The sequence below is a fragment of the Neurospora crassa genome, linkage group VI (genome assembly GCF_000182925.2).
Source record: "Neurospora crassa OR74A linkage group VI, whole genome shotgun sequence".
Taxonomy (NCBI): domain Eukaryota; kingdom Fungi; phylum Ascomycota; class Sordariomycetes; order Sordariales; family Sordariaceae; genus Neurospora; species Neurospora crassa.
The window spans coordinates 3,479,147-3,495,573 of record NC_026506.1 but is presented as its reverse complement, the minus strand read 5'-3'; the positions used below and the strand labels follow the sequence as shown (position 1 = coordinate 3,495,573).

The 16,427-nt window shown below is 46.9% G+C and overlaps 5 protein-coding genes and 1 non-coding gene across 6 annotated transcripts; 2 read left to right on the top strand and 4 right to left on the bottom strand.

Moving 5' to 3' along the window:
- Positions 1-157: 157 nt before the first annotated feature.
- On the bottom strand, positions 158-1,263 carry NCU05912 (hypothetical protein; the record flags this gene model as incomplete). Its single annotated transcript, XM_953019.1, has 2 exons — positions 158-525; positions 597-1,263. 2 exons carry the CDS (start codon positions 1,261-1,263, stop codon positions 158-160), a joined length of 1,035 nt encoding a protein of 344 aa, XP_958112.1.
- A 6,962-nt stretch (positions 1,264-8,225) lies between these two features.
- Positions 8,226-9,254, bottom strand: NCU05914 (hypothetical protein; the record flags this gene model as incomplete). The annotated part of the gene is made up of 2 exons (XM_953021.1): positions 8,226-9,016; positions 9,110-9,254. The coding sequence occupies 2 exons, from the start codon at positions 9,252-9,254 to the stop codon at positions 8,226-8,228; spliced, it is 936 nt and encodes a 311-aa protein (XP_958114.1).
- Positions 9,255-10,294: 1,040 nt separating this feature from the next.
- Positions 10,295-10,365, bottom strand: NCU15404. Its single transcript has one exon. It is a non-coding gene; the product is annotated as a tRNA-Gly (tRNA).
- Positions 10,366-10,552: 187 nt separating this feature from the next.
- Positions 10,553-12,491, bottom strand: NCU05915 (hypothetical protein). Its single transcript, XM_953022.3, has 2 exons — positions 11,612-12,491; positions 10,553-11,540 (listed from the first exon to the last, which is right to left on the bottom strand). Exons 1-2 carry the CDS (start codon positions 11,974-11,976, stop codon positions 10,802-10,804), a joined length of 1,104 nt encoding a protein of 367 aa, XP_958115.3. The 5' UTR covers positions 11,977-12,491; the 3' UTR covers positions 10,553-10,801.
- A 612-nt stretch (positions 12,492-13,103) lies between these two features.
- On the top strand, positions 13,104-14,977 carry NCU05916 (alpha-1,3-mannosyltransferase CMT1; the record flags this gene model as incomplete). The annotated part of the gene is made up of 2 exons (XM_953134.2): positions 13,104-13,338; positions 13,405-14,977. The coding sequence occupies 2 exons, from the start codon at positions 13,104-13,106 to the stop codon at positions 14,541-14,543; spliced, it is 1,374 nt and encodes a 457-aa protein (XP_958227.1). The 3' UTR covers positions 14,544-14,977.
- Positions 14,978-15,072: 95 nt separating this feature from the next.
- Positions 15,073-16,233, top strand: NCU05917 (hypothetical protein; the record flags this gene model as incomplete). The annotated part of the gene is made up of 1 exon (XM_953135.2): positions 15,073-16,233. The coding sequence occupies one exon, from the start codon at positions 15,073-15,075 to the stop codon at positions 15,934-15,936; it is 864 nt and encodes a 287-aa protein (XP_958228.1). The 3' UTR covers positions 15,937-16,233.
- Between the last annotated feature and the right edge of the window lie 194 nt (positions 16,234-16,427).

Below are 16,427 nucleotides of genomic sequence, written 5' to 3'. Positions count from 1 at the left end.
TGTGCCACTACACGCCTGGAAGATCACAATATCACGGGTTCGGGTGTAAACATGTCAACGCAAAGCAAATCGCAAATGGAAGCAAGGTAAAAACTAGTCAAACTCGCTCAGTCCCCTTTCCTTTGTTTATTACTGCACCATATTATAGAACCTGAAGTCAATGGTAAACAGAGTTCTCAACCGAATGAGAGCCCTCGTCCATCAGCACGCACTCAACACAGATCTTTGCCTCCCTCTTAAACTTCTCCAGCTCCTCCCTGACTGCCGCTGGACCCAAGTCCCTCTCACCCATGCAATCGCACTCCTCCGCCACACTAGCCACCTCCTGCTCAGCCAGCGCCTCAGCCGCGCCAAGCAACTCGCTCAGCGGAACAGCAGCGCCCCAGCCGTACTCGTCATAGACGCTTGCCCAGGCGCTGTTGATCTCTGCCCTTCCCCCACAACCGCAACCGTCATCTTGGACCCTCGAGCGAACGAGGTCAACGACCCGCTTATGCAAACGAGCCGCGCGCTCCCCGATAAGGCCTAGAAAAACAGATCAAGAGAGTTAGCTTTTATTGAATCCAATATGAATGATACAGAGATATGTGACTTACACCAAAACTTCAGAGGCAGCGCCCTCTGCACGACCCCATCCCTCTCGCAGAACCGAAAGTAGCTTCCAGCCCTGCCCTCATGCTTGACCATCAAGTCCAAGCCAAGCTCCGCAAACCGTCTTCTCTGTCCCAGCTGCCAAGCAGCAGCGACCAACCAGACCATCTCCTGGGCCGTTCCGTTCGCCTTGACCTTGTCAACAACCGCCTCAAACCAGCGAGGCCACGGCACAAACCAGTTGTCCTGCAACTTGTACTTCTTGATAGCCACCGCGAGGTGGAGGAACTCCCTCACACTCGGGCCAGGCGCAGGGTCGGAGGGGGTAGCGGGCCGGATGAACCGGCCGGGGAAAGCAAGCGCGTAAATAATTGCTTTCATGGCGAAAGCGTCGTCGTCAGGAAGAGCAATCTCCCGGGGAAGCGGGGAAGCAAACAAGCCAGAACCACCGGGGTAGAGAATGCCTTGCATTTCCATGGCGTGGGGCGCTAGGAGTTCCGCAAAGACGGACGAGGCTTCGCGGAGACCCGTCACGTCCACGGGAATCTCTTCTTGGGCGGGGCCCACGAGGAAAACGAGGGCACCGCTTGGTGCACCATCCTCAGATGAAATCGAGCCGCGAGACTCGGCGGGAGAGTTGGGAGGCTGGGAGGGGAGGTTGCTGTTATCCATCTTGGATAATGTTGGGAGAAAAGTTTGGGGTGGGGTGATATATAGAGGTAGGGGTTTAGATTGGATGGGTGATTCTTTTTGTCTGTGGTGTTGGAAGTTGTGATCGAAACTCGAGAGGTGTAGTCAAGTTTGGAGAAAGTGCTGTCAAAATCAAAAGGTGTAATGTAGATATTGTACTGGTGAATCTTTGAAACTTGGAACTGTCCAGTTTGACGATCGAAGAAAAAAGAATCTGAGCTCAACTTTGGCTGAAGAAAGAAAGATCGAAGAGGAGAAAAAGGAGCGAAGGGGATTTATATATCTAAACTTCTCGAGAACTCGTCCAACCTGTCGTCAAGTTGCACAATAACCGAGTCCATCTATTGACCTAACATTGAAGACCAGACACGTATTCAGCGTACTGCTCATTGACTTTAGAATAAAGACTCAGGAGGTAGCAATAGGAATCCCCATAGATGGTAGAAACAGAGCTGAGTGTGAAACTACGAGAGAGAGTTCAACATAATAGAGAGGATGAAACTGACAACCACAGACAGTGGGAAGATATGCACATAATTACTATAGAACTAGAATACTAGGTGAGGAGTTATTGACCAAGATCTGAACAGGACATATAGAGTTTATCATCTGATCTTCTTACCCTTGCATTTGTTTCAAAAGCCGTCAATTATGGTCAACTGGAGAGGCAGAATAGGACCTGGACTCGCCGCGCTGTCCCTTTTGCTTCATGCACAAAAGTGGAAAGTCTTTTTGGCTGCTGCGTCAGTAGGTACCTCTAGGTAGGTATGCTCGTGACATTCATCACATTAGAATGATTTCCAAAAATGACAGTTTCCATGGTTGCAAAGCTGGAGAAAATGAATAGATCTGAATCGGGTCACCAGGCTCGGACGTGGATGAGTTTACCGGTCTTTCGGGTATAGGTACCTCTAACCTTAAATAGAAGCCGAGACATTGAAGTATCGCTAGAAACTCCATATCAGCGAGTATCATACGATTCAATGGCATTTAGTCAAGTTATCGTGATGCGTGACAACATCGCAAGCTTGCCGATATCGTGAAGCCAGGCTTGCTCGAACCACTGAGAATCTTGATCTTGATCCTTTGATTCTGCTGCCAATTTGAGGCGGGATTTTTCCGAGTCGGTCAGCCTGGTAATGAGATTGACGCAAGTGGTAAGGCCGATAACATGGAAGAGATGGATTGATGGGTATAAAATTTCTATGCAAAAATCTTTAAACTACAAAAGGCGTTGGGCTGTGATGTATGGGGGTGGAATTGTTATTCGAGTTCAATAGGAAAGGAGGCTCAAAGATGCCAAAATATTGATAGTTGAGAATCGGAGGATGAGAGTTGAAGGACGAGAAGTCAGGGGCTTGTCAATTATAAGGTTGATTGAATCGGGGTTGGTTGGTTGGGGACGAGTATAATGAAGTAGAAGGTAGGTACAATGCCTCTCTTAAACGAGAGTAAATCGTCGATAACTATTTAGTTGGGGACGAATATAATTGATACTGGCAGATAATAGGTTGTCGTCTCATCAGCGGTGTTCTGATGTGTTGTCAGCCTTTAATCTCAAACGGATCAGCACGTTATAGTCTATTAATTCGAATCCTGGTTGGATAATATAAAAGAGCTTAACTTGCCGCACCGTCCCCAATATCCTCGCGCACCCTATTTTAACTTCACGCACCCCTTTTTCCCCATATGTCAGCCGATAACAGCTAATATATAAAGTCCCGCGTTTTGTATGGTAAAACCCACTTTTTAAATATCATATAACATCCAACGAAATATTAATAAAATTCAACAATTTTAATATACAATATTTTCCTACACAGTCAAAACCATATTTTATCGCTATATAATACAATAACTATATACCTATACCCCGACTACTACTATACCCGCCAAATCAATTGCACTCAATTAAATACCCAATAGTAAAGCGCCCATATTATACTATAATTAATATTAATTACTAACCGCTTTATAGTATCGTAATTATCTTAATCCTTATTTATAATTAGTTTCTATACTGCTATAAGCAATAATGAAAACGCTAGCTAATTAGAGCCTCCCCAAACCGACGAACTAATATAATCGATCGACGAAAATAATAAACTCTTTTACATTAATCCTATAGAGGAATAAACGCTTGCTAAAGCGGTTTACGACTTTTATTACTACTATCGTATAGGATTAATAAAGCAACAATCTCGTACTTACAACAGTAAACTCGTTTTTAACTAATTATAATACAAATATATTAAATACTACAATTACCCTACCCCTAAAGAGACTACCCGCCTTCGTCGTAGCTCTAAAAAGATTGCGCGCAATTACTTATTCAAATTTAAATTTAAACGCGTATCCAACGACGGCGAGAATCTCTATATTATTACCCCTATAAATTTCGAATACCGTAGTTACCCTCCAGCCGTCTTTATAATTACCTTTACTAAAATCTATTTTATTATTATAAATAACTAAATAAAATATATCTATAATCTTTTCGCCTAATAGAAGCTCTTAATCCGTACTATTAAATAATTTATTAAACGTAAGTATTTAGAACTTCTATTTATTATTAAAGATTATTTTAATATATACTTCCGTACCCGTAAAGAGCAACAAACTAACTATACCAATATCTAAAATTTCGTATAATTACTAAAGAAGGAGGTAGAGCTTAGCAATAATAACCGGTCGGTTATTTACATTAATACCGACTTCAACAACAATAATAGTACTATATTTTACTTAGTATTTTAAGTATTTAAAGAGCAGGAATCTTTATAGCAGCGGTATCCCTACGTATTAATAATCAATACTACTTATAAAACTAATAAATTCTATAAACCGCTAGTTATAAGCATTATTATTACATTTATACATACTACCACTCTTATCTTTCAATATCTTATTAACAATAAAAAGGAGGAGGAGGGATTTAAATAATACTTCGAATAATTATAGAAGGCAATAGAGGAATTAGAAATCCTATTACTTAAAATCTTTATTATAAATAGAAACGTATAACTTATTGCTACTTTACAATCTACGTTCCTTAATCGATAGTAATAGTATTGTATATAGTATTTTAATAATAATATTATTACTACTATTAAGAAGTATTAGCAAAGGGATAAGGTAAAAGAGGGTAGTTATTAAAGGTACAATTTATAACGCAATAAAAGTAAAAAGAGAAGGAGAGGGAGAGGTACCTACTAAAATAAACGTAACTTATAGTCTCTCGCCTAATTAACCCTCTAATTAACCCTCTAATTTCCTTTACAATCTCCCTCCCCCTAGCCCCCCTAATTTACTTAACCCTAATAAAATAATAATTCTAATAATAATTTTAATAATAATTCTAATTTCGAAAAGTTTTAACAAAAGTACTAGAAAGTACGTACCGCTACTAAAACTAAAATTTAAATAGGATCCGTACCTACCTAAGTAGTATAAACAAGAATTACCTTCTTTACTTACTAGCAATATATAATATTTAGTAGCAATTTAATTATTTTTATTAACGCTAAGCGGCTTATAAATATTGATTTTAAAGAGATTTAACTAAGACTATTGAAGTATATTAATAACGAATTTATATTTAGTAAACTAGAGTAGGCGGGCTACTATACTAAAATTAACCTCAATTTTAGTAGCAAGACTACCTCCCCTAATAAATTTATTAATATTAATATTAAAGTAAAAGGATTGTTAGCCTACGTAGGTCTTAATAAAGTATTCTATACTACTAAGGCTATTACTTAAAAGTACTATAATTTATATAAAAAAGGTATTACCTTATTTAGTACCTAGGTACATTGCGAGTATCTATAGAAGGGTTAATTAAACGATTATAAACTTTAAATATCTAGTTGGGATTTAAATATATTAATAAAATAGTATATAAAAGCGTTTAATACAATACAATTAAATTATAACCCTTACCCTTAAAAATTCCCCTTTTACCGTAGTAATTTTAGAAATTAGTATAGTTTACTATATACTTACGAATTATTAAAGTAGTACGATTATAATAATCCTTAGAAAATATTAATTAATAAAATCGATTACTATCCTTTCTAGTATTTCGAGGAAGTATTAAATATTTAAAATTAGTATCTCCGTATTATCTCGGTAATTAAAGCGGCTCCTAAAGGGAAACTAAAAAATTAATATAGTCCCTTTAGTAATAAAGCCGTCGTCTCTACCCCTATCGCTAACGCTAATAAGGGAGCCCGAGGTCCCTGCGGGGTAGTTCGAATCGGGAAAGGTAGCCGTATCCCCCGCAGCGCGAGACGTAACTATTTTTAAATTAAAGTCTCTAATCCTAGTTTAGAGATTCTTAATACTACTAATACTATTAAATAAAAGTATATTATTATTAATAATAATAATTAACCACTAAAATAGCTACTAAAATATAAGAGAAGTAAATTAAAGGAATTAGGTAAAAATAAAGCGAAAACTCTAACCTCCTCTAGCCGCCCGGTACGTACCTCCCGCAAACGTACTACTTTAGCGCTAGGCTCTCTACCAAGCTCCCTATTAAACGCTATTAATAATAATAATATTAAAAAGGAATACTTTACTATTTTAAATTACACAATAGCAAACTAGAGGAAGCGGATAGTAATTAGAAGAAGGGAAAAGGAGGTAATAGACGAGGAGGTTAAATAAATTTACTTATTAGAAAATTACCTAAAAGACCCGGATCTACGTAGAGTATAACTAGGTAGTTAGAGTAATCTACTAGTTATAGACGGTTAAAAGCCTCACAGAGCCTTAATATTATTGTAAAAATCGAAATATTATTACTTCAATACTACAAAATATTACTAAATAATTTGGCGCACCCTTACGATTTAGCGCACCCTCTTAACTTGACGTACCCTTCTTTAATTTAATATACTATAATGCTCAAAAACATTGAAAATACCGAAATTTCTATGGGAAAACGGCTTATAATTATGACAGCTGACATATGGTGCGTGAAGTCAAAAAAGGTGCGCGAGGACATTGGGGACGGTGCGGCAAGTCAAGCTCATATAAAACAAGTTGCAGCTACTATTGATGCGTGACAACAGCGTAGCCTCAAAGCTCAGACTGAGGTATGTTGTATTCATTCCTAAAGTCTAGTTGGGTTGACGCTCTAGTCGTCAAAGCTATATATACTTGACGACAGAAGGCTCGCGGCTTCCCAGGGGCGCCGCCGCTTCCTTCCACAATCAGAGTGATCACGGGGAAACCCCGTGTCATATCGTCTGCTAATAATCCAGAGGTTGGTGCACGTACTTAAAAGGTGGTGCATAGACTAAGAACGGGTCGTGTGAGCTATGCAGTGGGTTGTTTAACTCCGCGCTCTCTCGTAAATATGGATAAGAGACTGAGCGTTCTAGTAAAAGAATTTGTTACTAGGGGTATTGGTGCCCTTTCAGTAGATTCCCATTTTGATATTGATGGGCCAAAGAGATTGAGCTTCTTTTATAAATCAAGTCTCCTAAGGTGTTTGCCTCCATGAGCCATCCTTTAGCAGTAATGTTGTGAACTAATAACCAAACACTCATTGCTAAGTTTAATACTACTGACAATCATGTCTATACCGTGCAGGTAGATCGACATACCGTCTGAGCAAGGTCGAAAGGGTAGTAGATGCATCTATCCCAAAGACTTCCCAAGATAATGACTTTGTGTGAATGTAGTGAGCATTGGTATGGGTCCCGCTAAGTAATGGTGCTAGGTCTTGATCTCTCGTCAAAAACGCTTGGTCAGGAATTCTGGGATGCTTTCATGGGTGTCCGCAAATGTTGTCCATTTGTCTTCTTTTTTGAGGTCCAAACAGCGCGTACAAATTGCCGACTTTTGTCTCGGGGATACCAGTTGGTTAGGTAGGTGGAGTCTAGCATAGAAAGAGAAACCCTTTAATCCTTAGAGGTACGAACGTCCAGCGGTTGTGCTTGGCTTGTCAACGAAAGGCCACAATCAGCGGGACAAAGTGGTGGAAGAATACCGGGGACATACAAACTAACGCGCACCAATCTATCTTTGAGCCGGGGGACAAGGTCACCGTGAGTTTGCAGTATCCCATAACCTGTTGCTTCAGTCAGCTTCTTCCTTGGATCATACCAGGGCCATGCCGTATGTCAGGCTGGTGTTGTTCCAGACTTTGGTGGGTAAGGTGATGGAGGGTTAGTGAAACAAGTGCACCACGACTTCGAAAGCCAGTAACCACACGGCTAGACATAGGGCTTCAAGTACCCAGCATCTGTAGAGATATTCTGTCACTAGCCAACATACATACCTACCTGACATCGCGGCCACTGCAACGGCTTCTTGTATCTCTGCAGAGACCCCTCAGCGGGGTTAGAAGGAAGGGGAAAGCATGAACGGCAAGGGCAAACGGGGACGACCATGTAGTATTCGTGGAGGATCATTAAGTTCTCATGACACTGCTGATCTATGGAGATCTTGATCTCTATGGCTCCATTTATTTCGTCCACTTTTGGCAGGATCTTTATCTTTGTGTGGTTCCTTACGCTCACCCGCGGTTACCACCCAAAGCCTCCAAGCCTACAACGCAACTGCCTTGATGGGAGGCAGTCTGAAGAATCCCTGAAATTGAGCAATAACTGGCCAAATAACTGACGGAAAGAGCGAATGATGCAAGATACCACCGTCTCTCCACATGCATGTCCACATCAAACGAATCTGTTTCTGTGATGCAAGAGTCTAATCCCAACATATCCTGTAAAGCAAAAGCTCCGAGACGCCACGCTGTAACCCTCCCGTCATGCAATCATGCATTCGCTTATGCTTCCCCATGTAATGCTCCTCCGAGCAACCGACTCAAGCAATGCGGCTTAAGCGTCTCACTCAACATGTAGCCAAGCGAGCTGCAGGAGCTAGCCACTTCCCCAACAAACAGCAAAGCACCCAACCCACCACATCCATCAAATGGACTGCCAATAAGCACCATACGGCTTCCCCAACCTCATCGGCCAACAAAACACCCTCTCCTCCGGCTCCGTTCTCTTGATTCTTGGATACACCACATCCCTCAACTCACTCTCCTTCTCACCGTCCGGCGGGATCGGATCTCCGTTCTCATCCCACCTGCGCGGCTCCCACCAATCCTCATACCCCTCCCACTCCACCTGGAAGCTCGTCACCAACCTCTTCTTGCCCCTCTGATCCGGCATTCCGCCCCACGGACACTTCGGGTCCTTCACGCCCACCGTCAAATCCGTATACCGAAACATTCTCTCGGCCGCCAACGCTGTCTCGCGATTTCCGCACAACAAGACAATGTACCGCATCCCAGGAACACTTGCCTCAATCTCGTACGTCGCTCTGCCGTCCAAGATGGGAGCCTCCTGCCATGCGCTCCAGCTGAAGTACCGATGGCCCATGCGCTTGCGGAACCAAGCCCTGATGGCGTCGGGACCCTCGATGCGCTCGAGCCAGCCCATGGCGTAGCAGAAGCCCGAGGAGACGGGGCCGATGACGACCATGTCCCAGGACTCGGTGGTCTCGGATGCAGGGAGACGCAGGTGGTGGTGGTGGTCGCGGAGCAAGAAGTCGGGTAGGTCGAGGGGGGCTAAGCGAGGGTAGGCAGGACGAATGAGGGGGCTGGTGAGACAGGCGTAAGGGTCGGCGGCGGCGGCGGCGAGAGCGAGGCCGATGCGCCGCGGGACGCCGACGCCGTTGGAGGCGATGAAGGCGATGGAGTCCGGGGGTGATCCTGCTGAGGTTTGTCAGTATCGTTTGTTTTTCTATTTTCTTTTTTACTGCGTTGAGCGGCAGTGGGTGAGAGAGATAAGTTGGGGCTGCTTACTCTTTCCCTTCTTGTCAAGATCTTCCTCGCTGGCTTGGTAAGGACACAACTGCATGCCCGTGGGCTCAGTCATGAGGGTTGCGTGCGGATCGACCCATCCCGGCCACAACACGTGGTTCGGAATAGGGTTGTGGTACTGGTACATCGCGGCAACTTGTTGTGGTCACGAAAGGTCAAGTGAAGACGTCAAGAGTTGATGTCTGGCTAAGTTTGTGAGATGGTTTGACCTTGCTCTGAGATAACTTCTTGGTCGAATTCCAAGTTGATCAAGAGAACGTAGTTGCTGTGGTAACTCGGACAGGTCACGGTAATGGAAGATGAAGAGCGGTAGTTTGATTTTTCCGGGACAACTATTCTGCCACCCTTGCGCACGGTGTGTATTATCGTCAGAACTTTCAACTGGAGAGCGAATGAGAGAAGACAATGCTAGAGAGAAAATCCATTTTGGGACGGATGAAACACAGTTCACGGTGCGCCAAGGAGGTGTTTGGCAGCTGTTGAACGAGAACCCTAACGGGTACCTGATTTTAGGGCTGAACGTGACTAACGTAAGGCTGCACGATGTATCAAAGTTGGGACCAACATGTCATAAGAGGAGCAGTGAGTGGGGATAGCAAGTAGGCAGCAGGCAAAGTATCAGGTCACGAACACCGAAACTCCGATAACCGGAGTGACGATAGATACAGCCTGTATTGATGAGTATTGTGGCAAGGAGAAACTGCAAGCGATGATGCGATGTCGAGAGGCATGACTAACCCTACTAAAGCTGGGAATGATGAGATAAAGCGGCTACATCTATTCACAATCGCAAATAAGAAAAATAATAAAGGCTCAGCTGCTTCCTGCATGGTTGTGGTAATTCTAGTCTCGACACATGACACGGATCGAAACCTGGAATACTCTGTCGCATAGCCTCCAAACACACCCCAGACACTGGGCATTTTCTTCTTAATACGCCTTGGATGACAGACAAAAAGAATGGACACGGGATAGTGAATGCGCAAAAACGGTATTATAGGCACAGACAATCCAGCTATTCGTGCCTAAGGTCGTGTACTAACCGAGTGTCCACCAGGTCGTAAAGTGAACAACTGAATATGGACGAAAGACAGATCAAAAAGGAGAGTGGTCTGTGCGCCGCCTGCGAAAGTAGACGGAAAATAAACAAAAAGAGAGAAAAAGAAATGCGCCAGCCGCGAATCGAACGCGGGGCCCATCGATGGCAACGATGGATTTTACCACTAAACCACTGGCGCTTTTAGTGATTGATATATTAATAAGGCAAATGCAGAACTCATAAGCATCACGCAGCCTCGGTACATTTCCCTGAGTGTTGGTTGCATGTCGCTCAACACCGCCGGGGTCGCGATGTACATTCGCGATAGGTTTATCAACACGACCTGAGATGGGGAACACAAGAATCATGAATTGAAAACTGCAATGGCGCTCGCGGTGGAATAACTTCAGATGCTCACTTGACGTCTCTTTGATTTTTTCTATTGTGTTCTCAAAAGTAACTCTAACGCCTGGTATCATGCTGCAGCTGCGCTATGTCTCGCTTCCCAAGTTCCCCAAACCTCGTCTCCAAAATCAAGAATGTTAGAAATAGAAATATAAACCTCAATGATCCAAAAGTCCCCTCATTTAATCCCTCCAAGCACCATTTCCCCCTCAACTAAAGAAGTACACCCGTCATATCACATTCCCATGCCCGCTTCCACCTTTCCAATAAACCGACCCAGCCGGCAACTCCGCCGGCATACTCTCCACCCACGTATTTGACAACTCCCTCGGAGACCTCATACTCGACAGTTCCTGCGGTGGTTTCCACCCTCTATACTCCGTCGGCTCCAACTCTTGCACCGCATACGTTGGGGCGCCCAACCCCCGTTCCGAGCCGTACACATCCGGGTACTTGATCTCGTTCAGCACGGAAGCATCGCTGCTACCGGTTTGATTCACCATGTCCCTCTCTACCGTTAACGACGGAGATGACATAGCAAGGGCTTTCTCCTTGCGGTTCCTCCTTAGTAACCAAACGATCGCAACGACGGAGCCGCAGAGGACTGCGAGCGAGCCTACCACTCCGCCGACGATGGCGCCGAGGTTGTTGTTGTTGCTGCTGTCTGAGCCGCCCTTTGGTTCTGCTGGTCCGGAAGCAGATGGAGCTGTGCTTGTTAATGAAGCAGAGGACGCTATGGCGGCGGCAGTCTGCGAGGCGAGACTCGAAGTGGATGCAGGGGCTCCTGTTGTGGAAGTGCTGATACCTTGGGTATTGGTGGGTACATAGGTGATGATTGCGTCGGTCGCATAGGCCATGTAAGCATCGGTAATGGGGGCTTTGCCGCAAGCGATGTAGGTGAAGGCCCCGAGGTCTCGGTTGGACAACATCAAAAGGGCGGTTGAGCAGTAATCGTTTCCGGGGTCCTTGCTATTGTTGTGATGATCTCTGTCAGTTCGTGCCATGGAAATGTGACAAAATGTTTCCCAAACTAAACATACCAGGTAAATGTGGTAAAGTCTTGGTTAGTGTAGCCGCACCCCTTGGAGCACGCATGATTATCCACGCAACTGCCAGCCAAACCGCAGTCCGATGCTGCTATGACCGCTGTTGGGCAGAAGCCCCAGAGCCTTGCGCCGAGGTCGATCCGGCAGTCATAGCCAGGATTTGCTGTTCGAGTTTTTGAGACCTCGCCGCTGAGGAAGACTGTGGAAAGTCTGGTAACGATGACACCATTCTGGCGTTTTTGCTGTATTAATGTGGTGGTTGCATTCCTTGACCGAGCTTCCACGTGAGCCGTTACATTCGCAGCGAAAGAACGTCCTATGCTCGATAGGAGCAGCAAGGAAAAGATAAACGTCAACATTGGGCCTGGGATATTATTGAGGCATGAATTAAGACAACGAAAGGAAGGAAGATTAGCAGCAGAAGGGCAGTCTGCAGAATCAGGCAGACGCCACACCGGGAAGAGATTGGATAGGAAGACTAAGAGAGAGACGAAGTGACAGAAACAAAGACCGAAAAGGAAAAAGAAGAGCAGAGAGAGTCATATCCCGTCAGGATGGGAGACAGACGATAGTAGTGGAAACTCGGTGGTTAGCCACCACGAGTGTCAATAACAGGGCTGTTTGCCATGTGGACTTCTCGACACATTCAGCCCAGCGCAGGCCTAACGACCGGGAATACTATCCCGAGAAGCATCACGACGCCATTGCTCGACGCTATTCCACGGTCGGCGATTTTCACCCGTCCGCCTAGGTACTTTGCCGCCGTGCCTGGTCCGCAAAGAACAAAATCGAAGACGGCACTGGCCCAGAAGTCAGCCACCAAGCTCGGCCTGGTCAAGCGTGGTCGATACTTGCCAACACTTGTCGCGCTTTTCCACCGCTGTCATCGCTTGATGGCCCAGTGATTGGGGCATCGCCAGAATCCCCGCCTAGTTATTTCTGGCCCTCCAAGGCCCCAAAACCCAGCACCTGCATCTGAGGCCCCTTGATGATGGTGTTTTGCCAAATCACGGTTGCTACCGTTTGGACGGTACAGCCAAGGGCGGTTAACGACTGGATGTCACCGGCTACCGCGGCTGGTGATCCGCTAAAGAGCGCTGTTGACGAATGGCAACCCAGCAGGAGGCAAGCAACAGCGGCGAACTTTGCTGTTTTGGGGCAGCGGGGCCGTCAACCATGATTAGGGGATCAGCGCTGCCTAACGTGCGGGACCCGGACCTGACTCCTCCTGCTGGCGATGGCGCGTTTCCAAAGTCGTGGCGCAATCCCGCAACCTCGATGCAATCTTGTCCCGACGTCAAAGTGCTGTTTGTTGTTCGCTTGATTTTGCTTTGTTTTGTTTGTGAACTTTCCGGTGATGCCTTCATTTTTGGAGTTGTGCTTCCCCGCTTGCTAGTAGTCGGCTCCTTCCTTCACATTCATTCATTCCCCCCCCCCCCCCCCCCCGGCATCGCCCGTACAGACGCTACAGTAGGCAGCAGCCACCATGCGTCGAGAGGTGTTCTTTGCCTTGCAGGCCGCATTCCTGCTGCTGGTCGTCCTCAGTCTCTATCTCGGCCACGACCAGCTTTCCCAGATCTCGCCATCTTTCTTGAAGCCCAACCATTGGATTCACGTCAATGGGACACAGGTTCCTGTATCCGCTGCTGCCTCTCCTACCGCAGCCACAAATGCTACAACGACTGTCGCCAATCCAACCGCAACCAAGCCCGCCGACAATGGTGAGCTCCCACGTATTCGCCATGATATCGTGCCGTCCTTCCAGATCTAACACCCGTGTGTATTAGTTCCATTACCCACCGTTCTCTCGGCCGCTAACCGCACTGCCTATGTCGCCGCAATCATGAACCCCGATGAAAAGAACCTTCCACGACTCGAATGCCCTATCTTCAATCCTTCGCGATACGAATACCTCTCCGTCCAAGACGATGAGGGTAATGCCGATCTATTGGGAATCCAATACTTCTTTGCCCTCGATCTCCGCGAGTGCCTGCATCTGTTGCCTCGCCTCATCGGAAGCATCGTCGAAGCCATCCGCTTCCTCGGCCCTCAAAGCTGCGCGCTCTCCATCATCGAGGGTAACTCTCACGACGGCACAGCCGAGGTTCTGGCGGCATTGCGCCCGGAGCTTGATGCACTCACCACAACATACTACTTCAAATCGAGCGAGATCAACCCCAAGCAAGGAGACCGCATTACGAAGCTTGCCGAACTCCGCAATTTGGCGCTGCAGCCCATGCTCGACCCCAACAACTCAAAGCTTTACCCTTCCGAAGCGAACACGACTGTCATCTTCCTCAATGACGTTGCCGCTTGCACCGACGATATCCTCGAGCTGGTACACCAGCGCCGCTTCCTTGGTGCCGACATGACTTGCGCCATGGACTGGACCTATGCCGGCCAAGATCCGACCTTCTACGACGTATGGATTGCCCGGACACTGGCTGGAGGGGACTCCTTCTTCGACATTCCGGCTGACGGTAACTGGAATTCTGCCTGGAACATCTTCTGGAACGAACCTACTGCGCGTGAGCGCTATCTTGCCCATCAGCCCTTCCAGGTTTTCTCATGCTGGAACGGAGCGACCGCTTTTACCGCGAAACCCTTTCTGGAGAAGAAGGTGACATTCCGAGCTCCGAGAAAGGGAGAATGTATGCAAGGCGAGCCCCAGCTGCTTTGCAAGGACTTCTGGTGGCATGGGTATGGCAAGATCGCTGTTGTACCGACAGTCAACCTCGAGTACTCGGACGAGAAGGGAAAGAAGATTAAGGAGGCCAAGGGCTTCACGAGCCATCTGATTGGCGCAGAGGGTCACAGAGACGATGCCATTCAGTGGCAGGCGAGCCCGCCCGAAAAAGTCAAGTGCATGCCTGACTACGCCCATCAGTTCTTTGAGGAGTGGAACAAGACACAGCCTGGGGTATGAGCCAGATATGGTTGAGAATGGCACTACAGCAGTCAGCACAGCTAAAGCATGCCATTCGGAGCATGGCCCTCCCCCCAGGAAAGGAATGGACAGCATTCTGACAGGACTGGAATGTCTCCTGCTGCACGTTCTCGCCATTCACCACGGTGAAGAATGCTCGAGAAACGGTTGACACCGGAGACAATGGAACTGGAATGCATCTGTCCCTGACTTACAGCAACGCAATGTCTTGGAATCAACCCAACCTCTACATAGGCATGGGCTCATTAAACAACAATGGGCATCACGGTGAGATGGATGTCTCTACACGACCGGCTGGAACGCGAGTCTCGTCATGGTTCCTGTTGCTTAGGAGTTGTGTCGCCGATTACATTGCGAAATATGGGTATAAGTATGGATGGACAGACCACATCGAATTTACCATCCTTTGTTTGAGCTTCGCGGGTCCTGGTTGAACTGGTTGATCCTACCAGTACTCAAACTCAACTAGTGTCTATTTCAACAATCGCCTCGACGCCCACATATCGCCATGAAGTACAGCGCAGCTCTCACTCTCGGGGGTGCTCTCGCCTCCGTCCAGGCCCAATGGCTCGATACCGAATCTGTCAGCTGGCCTGAGCTTGAAGCTCTCGGCGGCGGCTACCGCCCGTGGGGTGGTATCGATATCGGTGATCCCAGCATCATGCCCCTCGAGTACATTCTTGGGGAGCTCAATGCTATCACCGGAGACTATCCCTACAGCTACTACTACCCCTACGCCTACTACCCTCCTCCGCTCACCATTCCCCGCCCGATCCCTGGCTACCCGGTCAACACGGTCGGTTACCTCCTGCCCACCACAACCATTCAATTCAACCAGCTCAACCGCCAGGCGGATTGCTCTGCACCGGGCGGGCGCATCGAGTATCTCACCGACCCTACCGATACAGAAACACCAATTGTAACCGACACCAGAACCCAAGTCACTTTCACCTTCCCGCTCGACGTCCTCGACAAAAACTGCCAGTTCATCTTCTTCCTCGGCAACACCAGCACCATTAACGGCTCGGGCAGATTCCTTCTGCTGCAGAACGAAACCCCAACCACATCATGCCCTACCGAGGACCCCCCGACCATCCCGGAGACCGAACAGGCTGTGATTGCCGGCTATCAAGCCAAACTCGCTGATCTTGCCGTAGTTGATGATTCCAGAGGCAATGCGTATCTGGTGGGGCCCAATACTGCATGCCCGATCCCCGGAACTGTCCTGACGCTGGAACTTCGCGGCTTGGATGACTCGGCAGATGCGAATGAGCCTACGACTGACACTATTGCGTGGAACGGCATCTTCTCTGGCCCCGCAATCAAGTACACGACTCCGCCGTCTGACACGCCGACCACCAACTCTCAGTAATGTCGAGCTAGGCAACACTGTTGATTGACGAGATCCCAATCTACAACATCCTCCCAATCAGAAACATGTCGATTCCTTGTCGAGAAAACCTATCTTACCCTCACTTCTGTCCTGTTCTCTGGGCGAGGCCCTGTTGTGGTCTAAGCCTGTACCTTGTATCCAAGTAAGGGTATTGGCGGTGATGGTCTTTGTTTTGGGGTGTGCTCGTGGTATCGAAGCACGATCTTTTTGCGGCAAACAGTGGCAGGTTGTTAGTGATGCTCAATAGAAAACAATACAAGCAGGGCTTATCAACTTACTCCAACGCCATGAAACATTACTAGTTTTGAGTGACAGGGAGGCACAGAATCACATGGGGCTTAACATGGCCGGGTGGCCCAATCAGTCAGCAAGATGACCAAGGTGGCAGACATTGAGAACGAGTAATGATACAGTACGCGTAGGTCTTCTGCATAAAAAAGAAATGACATGTGCGTTCTTTAGTCAGAACT